At 42.2% G+C, this 14,249-nt stretch overlaps 1 protein-coding gene across 1 annotated transcript in view; it reads right to left on the bottom strand.

Annotated features, from left to right (window-relative positions):
- The window catches only part of LOC121922697 (ceramide kinase-like), a 32,626-nt gene extending 25,653 nt beyond the window's left edge, over window positions 1-6,973 (bottom strand). The window contains 1 exon segment of the mRNA XM_042452417.1: window positions 6,807-6,973. Within this exon segment, the coding sequence (XP_042308351.1) occupies window positions 6,807-6,924 (118 nt within the window). The 5' untranslated portion in view covers window positions 6,925-6,973.
- Window positions 6,974-14,249: the final 7,276 nt, after the last annotated feature.

Here is a 14,249-nt window from a genome sequence, read left to right on the forward strand (position 1 = left end):
GCCCTCCTTTTCCTCCGCGCGACCATGCGCGGGGGAGGAGGAGGAGGAGGGCAGCGAGGCCCCAGGGTTGCCCAGCAACCCCGCTGCAATCGGGCTTTTCCCGGTTTTTGGCTGCACCCGTGCTGTGACCGGGCAGGTGCAGCCAAAACCGGGAAAAACCCGGTTGCAACCGGGTTATGGCAACCCTATTCACAGAGGTCGCCTAAGACCACTGGAAAACACATGTTTCTGGTGGTCTTAGGAACCGAGACACCTCAATTTTGTGGTTGGGGGTCACCACAACAGGAGGAACTATATTAAAGGGTCATGGCATTAGGAAGGTTGAGAACCACTGTTCTAGAGGCATTTTAAGATGGAATTTTTAGGTTTTATGCCATTCTCTTGTCAATCCCTATTTTCTTAATATAAAAAACGTAGCAAGTAATGTGACTAGTCGTGTGTATGTGTGTTTTTTTAATTGCAACACATTAACATTGATACATTTTTTTCAGAGGCTTTACAAAGAGTTACATAATTAATTACTTCAAACATAACATTACAAACTGTAAAAGTACTAAGACCTACAAAACCAATAAGGAGGAGCTATTATTCTTCATGGCCTGCTGATGGATTTCTCCAAAGCATCTGATAAGCCACTGACCAGGGCTGGCCCAGGACTGTCTCATTGATCCAAATCATGATGGATAATAATGTCCAAAGCCAAACAAGTTATTCTGGCACTGAGACAAAAAATCATGCCACAGGTATCTTTCACCTTTCCTAGCAGTAAACTTTTCAACTAATTAAATGACAGACAATGTATTGCCTTCAGAGACATCCAAATGTCTGCCAGCTGAGGCTGCTGTGTGACTGTGCCTAATGGTGGACTGGCCCTGCAACTGCGAGAAGCAGACTGCTAAATGGATGGTTTCTTGGTCTGATCTAGCTGCACTTAGTTTATAGTCTCTCTGAACTGCAACAGCAACCATTTCTCTTCCTATAAGTGTGTGTAAGGCATAGTAATTTATATATAAGCCTGAGGGCATGGAACTGTCTAATTAAAAATAATAATTGTAAGCCACTCTGAGAGCCTTCAGGGCTGAAGGGTGGGGTATAAATACCGTAAATAAATAAATAAGATTTATCTGTCATGTCCTAATTATGTAGTGACACTACATAAATAATGATACATTTGCTTCATAGCAGGGGACTGTAGAAAATCTTGTCAGTTGCAGAGAATTGTGTAAGAAGACAATTAATCTAAAAAAAGATGCTACAAAAAATAAGAAATATCTTTTTGTTTTGACATAGAAACAAAAACATTGTTCTTCCTTATATACAAATGCACAAACAGGAACATGTATACTTTATGGGATTATGATACATCAGGTTTGTGATATTATAGTGTGCATCCTCAACATCTTACATACAATTTATCAGGTGGCATGTTTTTCATCTGAGTAGGGATCATTTTAGCAATTAGAATTTTAAATTGTAGTCTTCTATATTATAAAATAGTTTACTTATTAGATCAAAGGTTTCCAAACTTTAGTCATCCAGATGTTTTGTGCTACAGCTCCCAGAATTACTGTAGAAAATCTAAGCTAGCTGTGGCTAGCTTGGCCAATAGTCAGGATTTCTGGGAGCTGAAGTTCAAAACTTCTGGAGGGTCAAAATTTGGGCAGCCACTGTTCTAGTTCATTTCCAGAGAAGACAGTAAAGTCTACAAAGAACAAAGATCTAGATTAGGCCAGAGTGGACTTTAGGTAAATCTCCATTTAATGACAAGGTCTGATTCTGAGTGTATATATCAATAAATACATAAATAGATAGATAAACTACTAATTAGGTTATGTATGCCACATTCAGTACAGTGGTACCTCGGGATACGAAATGCGCGGGTTACGAAATTTCCGGGTTACGAAAAAAACCCATTGAAAAAAACTGTTCCGGGTTACGAAGGTTATTTCGGGTTACGAAAAAATTTTTGGTGCTTTTCGGCGCTTTTTCGCACGAAATCGCGGCTTTTCCCCATTAGCGCCTATGGCATTTCGGCTTGCGAATGCTTTTCGGGTTACGAAAGCGGCGGCGGAACGAATTAATTTCGTAACCCGAGGGAGCACTGTACTGTATTTGCAAATGGGGTGGGGAAGGGGAAGAGCAGGTTCTAAAAAGGAGATCTGCCCTTCCCTTTCTCTGGCTGGTGGGTATGAAATGATAAATCAGGAGCAGGGGTGTGCTGGAGAAAGTATACACTCGTCCCTTCACATTCGCTGGGTTTAGGGGCACAGGTTCCTTGTGACTGGGGAAAATCCACAAATAACAAAAATACTATGTTTTTACCTGAGAGAACACTTCTCTAGGAATCTCTAGGTTCACCAATACAGCTCTGTGGTCAATATCTGTCAGACACTGGCCATAGGATTGCGCTGGAAGAGCTATGTAGTGGAGCGAAGTCGAAGGCTTTCATGGCCGACATCCATAGTTTTTTTGTGGGTTTTTCGGGCTATGTGGCCATGTTCTACAAGAGTTTCTTTCTGATGTTTCACCAGTATCTTCAGAAGATGCCAGCCACAGATGCTGGCGACACGTCAGGAATAAACTCTTATAGAACATGGCCACATAGCCCAAAAAACCCACAAAAAACTATCTAGTGGAGTGTTCTCTCTAGGAATCTCTAGATCCTTCAGTGCAACTTTTGGTTAAAGTTGACCATAGAGTTGTGCTGGAGGACCCCGATATTCCTAGAGAAAACATTTTAATAAAATCCATGAATAATCAAATCCGCAAAAGACAAAGCTACAAATGTGGAGGAACGAGTGTATACACTTCTACTCTCATAATAGTTCTGTATTAAACATACAAGCAAAATGCATGTTATGTTTATACAGAACAATTTAGGGCACAGTTGGCACTTGCAGACTGTAGCAGACACAGACAGTACTTGCTGAGCTTATAAACCCTTCTTTTGCACTCTTTCACATCTGACTGCAGGTGGCATTTACATGACCACATGCTCATGTAATATATTGTCCACGTGGAGCAATTTAGCATACTAGTGGAGAAAATGAAACACTAGACCTTAGATAAGGGATGCTGTGAAACTACAACTCTTCTATATGTTGTGAGACTGCACCTCCCATTATCCCGATGATTGTCTGTCTATGCTGCTGGGACTAGTGGAAGATAGGATCCCATGATATCTAAAGGGCTACAAGTTTGATACCATAGGGATCCATCTCCCGTTATACCCAACAGCATAGACAAGAGTCAGGGTGTTGGGAATTATAGTTCAAAGGGCCACACTTTGCATTAGAGATCAACAAACAGTTGTTAATGGTCCAAAACATACTGCAGAAATAATCCAGTTTGAGACCGCTTTAACTGCCCTGGCTCAATGCTAGGGAATTCTGGGAACTGTAGCTTTGTGAGACAGTTAACCTTCTCTATCACAGAGCTGTGATGCCACAATAAACTACAATTTCTAGGATTCTCTAACACTGAGCCAGGGCAGTTAAAGTGGTCTCAAACTAGATTATTTCTGCAGTATGCCTTGGACCAGTGTTACCATTTGCATCACATCTACCTCTTATTCATGGAGCATACCAACTAGAAGTGAGGTATGTTAACACTATTTCATTTTGCCAATGTCTTTTTTAAGAATAGGGATGATTACAAGATATAGGAAATTACAAACTATAAGCATTGGTGATCAAAGCCCAGGCATCTCCTAAATGCCAAGCCATCCTCCAAGGGAGTCCCATTTGGTGGGTGATTTTACCCTGCTACCTAGAGAGTAAAGGCTCATTTGAGAGGCAATTGACTAATTCCCTCACCAGTTGGGGGTCTCTTGGTCCTAAGGGAGAGTGGTCACTTGGTGCGTCTTTATGCTCAGAAGCCCCCATCTATTCTGTTGACTTGCCACCTTACTTGCTTAGCAGAATGTGTTCCGCCTGGCATCCTAGCAGGGACCAAACAATAGGCCTTGCCCCTTCAATTGGGTGAGAAGGAAGGAGCAATGGCCACATAAGGGAGGGACCAGAGTTGGCAGCAGCGGGGCATATACAAAAGGCCATAGGCTCAGTCCCTTGGCATCTCTGCCGAAAGGGAAGAAAAACAAAGAATTACTGTTTGAAAACCAGCTGACAGGTTACAGACGCACCCTTTGTCACAAGCTCTAAATATACATATAAAACCCAAGGACAACACAATCTGAGATCATGGCACCCTGTTGTTGTTGTGTGGCTTCAAGTCCTTTTTGATTTACAGCAATCCTAAGGCAACCCCATCAAAGGGTTTTCATGGCAGAATTTGTGCAAAGAGGGTTTGTCTTTCCTTTCCTCTGAGGCACAAATATTCAAATGGCTGAGCGCCCATATATAAATGTTCAAGGATGTTCAACTATTGGTTTGATTAGTTTCACCCTGGAGGGCAGCCAACGAAGGGTGCGGACAGACTTTCTGGCTTGTTGTAAAGCCAGCCACTCTGTATTTCTCAAGAAAGCACAATTGTCAGCAGTCTCTGAAGCAGCATAATTCTTCCTCAGCAAAACCAAGACCATTTGCATTGGCTCCCTCCAGAAAGTGAGAATGGATTATGGATGCCACAGCTCTTTTCTCTTGAGAGCTATCTTCCTTAATCCACTTTGAATTTCAACTTTTTAAAAATTGATTTTTTTTTTTTTGGTATTATAACATCATCCCTAATCTCTCCCTCTCCTGACAGTAGTACACAAAACTGTGTGTCTGCCTTCAAGTCATCTGTCTGTTTATGGCAACCCCATGCATTTCATAAGGTTTTCTTAGGCAAGGAAATTACTTTTCATTTAAGTCACATTTAAGTTCCTTTTACAATCAGCCAAAAAGACTTGAATACCTTTGGAAGTCCAACATCATATTTCCCCCCATATATTCACTAAAATAATTTCAAATCGCAGTTAAAATTGCTTTCCTTTAGCTATTTGAAGCCTGCTAGTTTTCTGAATCTTTGCCTTCTCCAAGCCTTTCTCAGTCATATGGGGAGAATAACTACCTAGAATTCTCTTGTGAGGTACATTCTCACTAGACAGATGAGTAAGGCTACATCTGCACTGCAGAAATAATCCAGTTTGACAACACTTTAACTGCCACAGCGCAATGCTATGGAATTCTGGGAATGGTAGTTGCAGAGCTCTGGTGCCAGAACAAACTACCATTCTACCATTTCCAGAATTAAGTAGCATTGAGCCATGACAGTTAAAGTGGCGTCAAACTGGATTATTTCTCCAATGTGAATGCAACCCAGGATAAATGCAGTCAAACTCTTGCACAGAGACTGTACCTCAAAGACACTCTGGAGAGGGTGCTGAAGAAAGATATGACCAACACACAGATTTTAAGAAAGAAAGGATTCGCTGAAGCAGAGATGGGGCTCATATAGCCCTGCAGATGTTGTGGGATTGCAACACCTAACATTTGTCATCATTGACTATTCCAGCTAGGACTGCTGGGAGTTGCAGTCCAGCAACATCTGAAAAGCCACATGACTCCAAGGGTGCATTTGCACTGCAGAAATAATCCAGGTTGGCACCACTTTAACTGCCATGGCTCCATCCTACAGAATCCTGGGATTGGTAGATTTGTGATGCACCAGGACTCTGGCAGAGAAGGCCAAAGACCTTGCAAAATTACAAATCCCAGGATTCCATAAACTGGAGTGACAGCACTTAAAGGTGGCATCTGCATTGCAGAAATAATCCAGGTTGATACCACTTTAATTACCAAGGCTCAATGCTATGGGATTCTGTGTGGCACTGGAGATCTCTGACAGAGATGGCTGAATGTCTCACAAAACGACAGTTCCCAGAATTCCGTAGCCTTGAGCCAGGGCAGTTAAAGCAGGCTCAAACTGGATTATTTCTGCAGTGTGGATGCGGCCTTTAAGTGCTGTCATTCCACTCTAGGGAATGCTGGGATTTGTAGTGGTGTCAAACTGCATTATGGATGCACCTCCAGACATTCTCCCTTTCAGATGTTAGCAATCAGGGGTCTGTAGGGATAGGAAATATGATCCCAAACAACTGGAAGACCCAAAGTTTTCCACCCCTGAAGGCTGGCTCTTGCACTTGGCTGGCAGTCCATATATTCCCCCCGAGAACTGGCATGGCATAGTATTTGGAGCCTTTTTATTTTATGTTATTTTTATTTATTTTACTTTTATGCCACGCTTCTCCCAGAAAGGGACCCAAGGCGGCTCATGGAAGAAAAAAAAACATTTTAGAAAACACACTGCAATAAAAACAATTCAGAACCATCTAAAATCACACCCCAAAGAACAAACACCCCATAGCAAAGCCATTCCATGGTTATATATCAAAAGCCTGCCTGAAGACTGGACTAGTGTTGGACTTGGGAGACCAGGGTCTCAAACACATTGCAGAAACAATCCAGTTGGAGACCAATTGACCTGTCTTGGCTCAATGCTAGGAAATCCTGGGACCTGTGATTTTTTGAGAGACATTGATGGTGGATGATTTCTGCAGTGTGTGTCTCTGCAGCAGCAGGTAAGAAGCTTGCTCCACCCTCAGTGTGAGATCCAATAGTTAAAGAGGGCTACCATGCCACCCCTTTCCCCTTCCCTTCCCCAGGCTAAGCACCCCCAGCATCACATGGCTTTCTTGCCAAGATCTGTTGGGGGCCCAGGGTTCAAGTCCTACTCTCTTAGCCTCAGGGGCATGGCCATGGCAACCCCGCTCTGGAAGAAATCTGGCCAAGACTGCTAGGTTCCTCTAATAAGGTCAGAAAGGTCTGGAAGCCACACAACCAGATAACCCGGGAGGGGAGACTCACCGCTGCCCTGGCACACCAGCTCTGGGGTGCCCAGCAAGAAGTGCCCTCCAGGGGGCAGAGAGACCAAGAAGCGGCCCCTTGGGGTGCGCAGCGGGCATCGCAGGAAAGTCTCCCCCATGGCTGCAAAGCCTCCCTCTCTGCCTTGCCTTTCCAGCTGCTTGGCTGCTTTTACCTGCCCCAGGTGTGCTCCTCCTCCAAAGGGTGGAGAGAAGCAGATCAGGCTGAAAGGGGTTGGCCTCCCTTGCCTTCCTGCCTTCCAAGGACTGTCCCCTGGCTCCTGATCCCCTCCACCCCATCCTTGAGCCTGCCATTTCCACCCCCAAGATCTCCAAAGAGAGAAAGCACCCTCTCTTCTCTCCAACTTAAGGCCCAGCTGCTTGAGCCCAGGGAGCTTTCTGATTGGGAGTTCCTCCATGGCAGAAGGGGGCTGGGCTGGAGGGCCCTTGTGCTCTCCTCCTCCAACCCTAGGATTCTCTGATTTCCAAAAAGAGACAGGACAGCAGCCTCCTGGGGAATGCTCTCTGACCCTGTATAACCACTATAGAAATGTTAGCACAGCAGCTATGAGCATCTATGGCAGCAAGGAAGTACACTCCTCCCTCCATATTTGTTCCTATTTTGTATTGATGGGAGGGAGGGTAGAAGGGGGGTGGGGGTTTCCAGGGATTGTTTTGTTATCATTATTGTGAATCTGTATTTGTATTTTTACTTTGTTGTTACCCACCTTGATCCTCAACAGGAGAGGTGGAATACAAATAAATCTTGTATTGTTTTTTGTGGGTTTTTTGGGCTATGTGGCCATGTTCTAGAAGATTTTCTTCCTGACGTTTCGCCAGCGTCTGTGGCTGGCATCTTCAGAGAATAGCTGTGGGATAGCTGTGGGATAGCACCTTTACTAGTTTGCTAGGGTTTACTCTGCTGCAAGTGTGAAGGTTGCACTCTGAGCCACACTTGTGGCTGAAGCCTAAGGCTGCGACCCTATACCTGCTTATTGGGAGTTATGTCCCCTCAGATTCAGTGAGGCTATTTCCACACAGGCATGCTATCTTCAGCTCAGGGATGTGGCTTTTTAGCACTGGGATGAGACCTTCTTCCTAATATTTTGGGCTATAACTCTGATCTTTGGCTAGGGTGAGGGGAGATGTAGTCCAAGACAAGATTGGGCAAGGCTAAAAACATAGCTGTCATTTGTAATGTATACTATAACTGCAAGCAGGTTTTCAAAGTCCTAGGGCCCAGATTGGGTAGCTGAGCTCCTCTTACACTGAAGAAGATGACAGCTGAATCTGGGATCTTCTCTATATAAAGGATGTTGACTATAGGATGTTCCCTGACTATAGGATGTTCTATACCAAACTTTCTATCTCAGGAAAAGTCTGCCTTCATAAACATATTTTTTCCCATTCGCTGTCAATTGTCTACCAGTTTGAAGTGTATGTGCATGTTCACTATGCACATGTAACATGTTTAGTCATAGAATCTGTGTAGAGTTGGAAGAGGACCCATGGGCCATTGGGGCCAATCTCCTGCTCAGTGCAGTATCTCCAGCTAGAACATCTCCTGTAATTTCAAACCAGTATACTTATTAGTTCTACTCTCTGAGGCAAGATAGAACAAGCCTGCACCGTCCTCCTTCTGGTATCCCTTGAGGTATTTAAAGAGTGGCATCATGTCACTCCACCAAGCTAAAAGGCACAGTTCCTTCCATTATTCATCATACATTTTGTTCTCTGTATCTCTTATCATCCTCATTTCCCTTCTCTGAACCACTCTATTTGTTGTTTCTGACTTATGGTGATTTTAATCTGAGGTTCATTCTAAAATGAACCTACAACGGGGGTTTCTTGGCAAGTTTTGTTCAAGGTTTGCCACTTCCTCTGAGGCTGAGAAAGTGTGATTTGTCCAGGACCACTCAGTGGGTTTCCTTGGCTGATCAGGGATTTGAAGGCAAGACCAACACTCAGACCACAATACCACTCTGGCACTATCCCTCTTAAAATAAGGCACCCAGAACTGAATGCAGTACTCCAGATGAGGTGTGACCATTGCAGAATATAGTAGGATTATTACTTCCCTTGACTTGGAATTGGAAATGATGGTTCTGTTAATGCAGGCTAAGATAGAATTTGCCTTCTTTGCTGCAGCATCACAGTGCTGGCTCATGTTCAACTTAGGCTCAATCACAATCCCAAAGTCCTTTTCACATGCAGTACTGCTGAGTCAAGAATCCCCATCCTATACCAGTGCATTTAGGTTTTGGAGCCTAAATGCAGAATTTGCATTTGTGTCTGTTGAATGTATTAATTTCAGCCCAATTTTCTGGTTTATCAAGGTACTTTTCAATTCTGCTCCTATATTCCAATGTATCAGCTACCTCTCCCACTTTTGTATCATTCGAAAATTCGAAAATTATTCCCTCCAATCCATCATCTACTATCAATAATTGATAAAAAATACTGAAGAGTGTCGGCTCCAGGACACAGAGCCCTGATCTCCACTTGAGATCTCCTTCCAGTCTGAAGCATAGCCACTAATGACATCTCTCTGAGCACAGTTTTCCAACCAATGATGGATCCATGAGATTTCCATATTTAGACAGTTTGCGAATCAAAATATCACAGGAGCATTATCAGATACTTTGCTCAGTTTCTGGGAACTTGTTCTTTAACTGCATGATAATAAGGATAAAGATTAAGCATTCCCTTTGCCCTTGGCTGGGAAATTAACAGATAAGTAGGTTGGATTTGAGAACTGATCCTCATAATAAAAAGTGATAACTGGTCCATAAATCTAGCCAAACAATAGATTAAGGCTAGATTAAGGCTGGCTTTAACACAGGAAACAAAACACTGGTGGGGAGAGATGAAGAAAGAGCCTGTTTGTCATATTCTACATAAATTCAATTCTTGATGCTTTGCCGAACAGCTGGTTTCCTCTGGTCAATGCTCTTGGACTTCAAGAGGAAGTTACTAACTAGATCTCAGAGGATTCTGACTGACTGGCAGTCCTTCCCCACAGGCCAGCCCCAATTTCTAGCAAAGAAACAACAAAGAACATAAGGAATCACTCTAGTGATAGGGCATTTAACAGCAGGGCATGAAAAAGGATGGGAAATATGGATTATAAGGAGTGATAATGCAAACTGCAATCCACACAACATCTGGAGGGTCACACTCTGTCCCGTCCCAGGACTACTCTCTTTATGGGAATCCTATAACCAAATACCGTGAAGGAACCAGCAGAGTGCCACACCAGTGTTTTGTGAGGTTTTCTATACAACCCTAGAAATGGCTTATTAGCATAAAGTCAAAACTTGATTTTTTTTTATCAGAGCTTTTGGGCCTCATTGGCTACACATGTGCTGTGGTTGCACCATTTAAATGATTTTAATCAGGTTGCACATTTGCTATGGCGCACTACTTTAACAGTTTTAACTTGTTTTGAGAGAGCCAGGGTGCTGTAGTGATTTGAGTGTTGGACTACAACAGTGGAGACCAGGGTTTGATTCCCAGCATGGCCATGCAGACTCAGAGGAAGGTAAAGGGAAACCTCCTCTGAATAAGTCTTGCCAAGAAAACCCCAGGCTAGGTGGTGGTAGTAGTACTAGTTGTTGTTGTTGTTGTTGTTATTATTTATTGTATTTATGCCCCACTCTTTAGAAATGCTCTCAGAGCGGCTTAAAATTAGACAGTTCTTTGCCCTCAGGCTTACAACCTAAAAAGACATGACACAAAAAGAGAAGGGAATGGTGACCTTTTTAGTCACCATACGTTGGAAGCAACTTGAAGGCACACAACAACAAACTGGTTTTCAAATGTTTGCTTTTCTAGAAGAAAGATTAAGTATGCAGGAACGAAGAGAGATAAAGATTAAAAACGGTAGGAGGAGTAAGAAGAGAGTTAAGAACATGACTGGCAAAGAAAAGGAAGAGGGGAAAATGGGCAACCAGTGGGCTAAAACAATAGAAATGTTTACTTGTATAGATTTAGTTATGTATGTGATGTTTGTATTTGTCATATATGTGTATGTCAGTCAATTTGTTGTGGATGTATTTTTTTGTTGTGATATTTGCGCATATATATATATATATATATATTATTTCATTTTTTAAAAAAAGGACTGTTTGGTTTTTAAATGATAAACTATTTCATATATTGTTAGTCTTTTAAATTTAATATTTCATATTTTAAATTGATTTTAAAAATGATCTTAGAACCTAGATCAGGATCTAAATATTTCGTCCAACCAACCATCCATCCTGTTCTAGAAACCAAAGTCCAGCCAACAAGGAAGCCCATAGTAGGCTGTTTTCTCATGACTGGAGAGGATCACTTCCTTGTGCCTCCAAGCACTCTTTGTGGAAGCAGAGATTCAGATGCCTCTCTTATCTGTCTCATACAATCACCCTTTCCTCCACTGGAGTCTCCTGGGAGGTACTTCACAAGACACAAAGGAGGGGAAAAGCAGGTTCCCATTTCTTTTCAGTGCTGATAATAGCCAGGTCAGGCCCTAAGGCAGACATCAACCTTTCCGGAGTATCAGTTATTTCTGGCTTGCTTCCAGAAGAGCCCTGAACCCAGCAATGTTGGAGTAGGGAATGGGATGTTCATTGACACCAATGCATCTCTAGCTGCATTCACATTGCAGAAATAATCCAGTTTGACATTGCGGCTCAGTGCTATGGAATTGAGAGAATGGTAGTTTGCTGTTGCTCTGGTGCCACACAACATATGACAGTTCAATCAATTCCATAGCATTGAGCCATGGCAGTTAAAGTGGTATCAAACTGGATTATTTCTGCAGCGTGAATGGACTGTCTGATACCTTACCCCTCCTCACTGGTGATAAAGAAGAGGAAGACTGCATTTCTTTACCTGCTACTGAGCCTCACTTCAGAGTGAACTGAGGACCTTCACTTGCTGCCATCTTGATTTTCCATTAATGTCTCTGAGCTTCACATTCAGAGAAATTAAGGTGGCAGGGGATATATTCAGGCAGTTTGCTGAATGTTCAACCACCCAATAATAATATATATATGGGTGGGTGAACACAAAACAGTCAGCCCTCCTTATGCATGTATTTTTTTTATCAATGGATTCAAGCATCAGTGGCTTGAAAATACTTTAAAAATATACAAATTCCCATAGGCAGACCTTGATTTTGCCCTTTTATATAAGAGACACCATTTTACTATGTCATTATATTTAATGGGACCTCAACAATGATTCCATTTAAAATATTTTCAAGCTATGGGTGCTTGAATCTGTGGATAAAAGATCTACTCTGACAGAAGAAAAATGGATAGGGAAGTTAGTAGAGATAGAGCAAATGGACAAACTAATGTACATCCTCAAAGGGAAAGCTAATAGCAAATTTACCAGAGTTTGGCAAAGGTTCTATGCGTAAATTTGATAATTTGAATATTACTGGATTTGATGATGGTTGAACTATTTAATTGCAGTAGATAGTTTAAATTAAAAAAAAAAGAGGATTGGAAAATTGAGAAATATTAAAGGAAAATGTTATGAGAATCTTACCAATTATCAATTCTTTTTCTGTTTCTACTAAGAAAGATGGATAACTACAATTACATATGCTGATCCCACATTATTTGGGAAGTCTCTTTTATCATATTGTCAGTGCGTAATTGATTTTTGTTTTTCTTGTGATATAGTATGTTTTATGTAGATAATTGTTCTATGTTGAATTATGTTTTATGTGTGTGATAAATCAATAAAATATATTTAAAAATCCATGAATATGGAGAGCTGACTGTAAATGTACATTTATGCTTCTTAGTCATGCTCAGAATGGAGGACATTTCAAAATTCCTCCTGGACAGAGGGTTAGGGCCATCCAGTCCCACCCCATTCTGCCATGCAGGAACTCACAGTCAGAGTACCCCTGACAGATGGCCTTCCAGCCTCTGTTTAAAAACCTCCAAAGAAATGGAGGATATGTCCAGGAAAGGACGACATCAGGGCACCTTGGCCCAGGACAGTTTTTCAAATGGGCACAAAATACTGCAGATCCCTGAAGTGAGTGACGTGCCTTTAGAGCTGTTTTCTATCAACTGTCCAGGACATGCCAAGTATTAATGTGATCCACATAGTAGCTCCCAGATGCTACAAGCTCACCTTTTTTAATAATAGGTTTTATTTTATTTTATTTTTGGTTTCCTCTTGGATTGAAGCTGTTTCTTTTTGTTCTTTAATCAACGTTTCCATTTGCAAGAGTCATATTTAATCATCCATTCTCCACTTTTTCCACTCTCTCCCATTCTGGCTTGTCCACAGTGCTGATGAGCATATTTTTCATTCCCTCAACCCAAGTAATGTACAAAGATGAAACACATTTCCTCGCCCTCAGGCCCTTATTCTCGATTTGCAAGTCTTTGGACTTTCAGACACAGGATGTGCCATGACTGTAGGAGGAACCAGAATGTCACATTTTGTAAATTATGTTAGAAGGAAAATGAATGACTAAATAAATAATTTAAAGAGGGGGAGGGAGTATGGAAGCTTTCCAGCCCTGGAAGGGAAACCTAGAATAGGTGGTTCCTCCCATTTGCTCTGATAAGATTAAATCTGTGGCAGCAGCCAGCAGCAAGAGCAATCCACAAAGGTATCTATATGTGTATTTATGTTCGACACTAACTTACGTGCTGCAGCTCTATCCTATGGAATCCTGGGATTTGTAGTTTCACAAGGTACATAGCCTTCTCTGGCAAAGGGCACTGGTGCCCCACAAAACTACCAATCCCAGGATTCTTTAAGATGATGGAGCCATGGCAGTTAAAGCGGTGTCAAACTGCACCATTTCTAATAATAAATAATACAATATTTATTTATAGCCCGCCTTTCCACAGATCAAGATTTCTACAGTGTAGACGCACCGCACCCCTGGAGCTGTGACACTGAGCAACATGGCTGTCTCGAAGGTCTGAAACACACTGCAGAAATAATCCAGGTTGATACCACTTTAATGCCATGACTCAATGCTATGGAATCATGGGGATTGTAGTTTATTGTGGCTCCAGAGCTCTCTGACCGAGAAGGCTAGGTGTCTCACAAAACTACAGTACTCAGGATTTCCTAGCATTGAGCCAGGGCAGTTAAATTGGTCTCAAACTGGATTATTTCTGCAGTGTAGATACACCCCCAAACTTCTCAGGATATGTTTGTTCTATATTAATTTAACACCTCAGCCTCTTTAACCTAAGGCAGTTAAAAGTGGTATCAAACTGGATTATTTCTGCAACGTGGACGCAGCCCTAAACAACTTCGGGCACCACCACACCACCCACCCTCTTGACCTGTTGCTAGGGGGCCTTGGTTGCTAAGGGCCCTTCTATCCCAGTCCCATGTCACTGACTCTATGGTCGTTTAAAAAAAAAACCCTTCCCTTCTGGCACCCTTGTGATTGGTCCTGAAACCGACCAAT

The sequence above is a fragment of the Sceloporus undulatus genome, chromosome 2 (assembly GCF_019175285.1).
Source record: "Sceloporus undulatus isolate JIND9_A2432 ecotype Alabama chromosome 2, SceUnd_v1.1, whole genome shotgun sequence".
In the NCBI taxonomy this organism is placed as follows: domain Eukaryota; kingdom Metazoa; phylum Chordata; class Lepidosauria; order Squamata; family Phrynosomatidae; genus Sceloporus; species Sceloporus undulatus.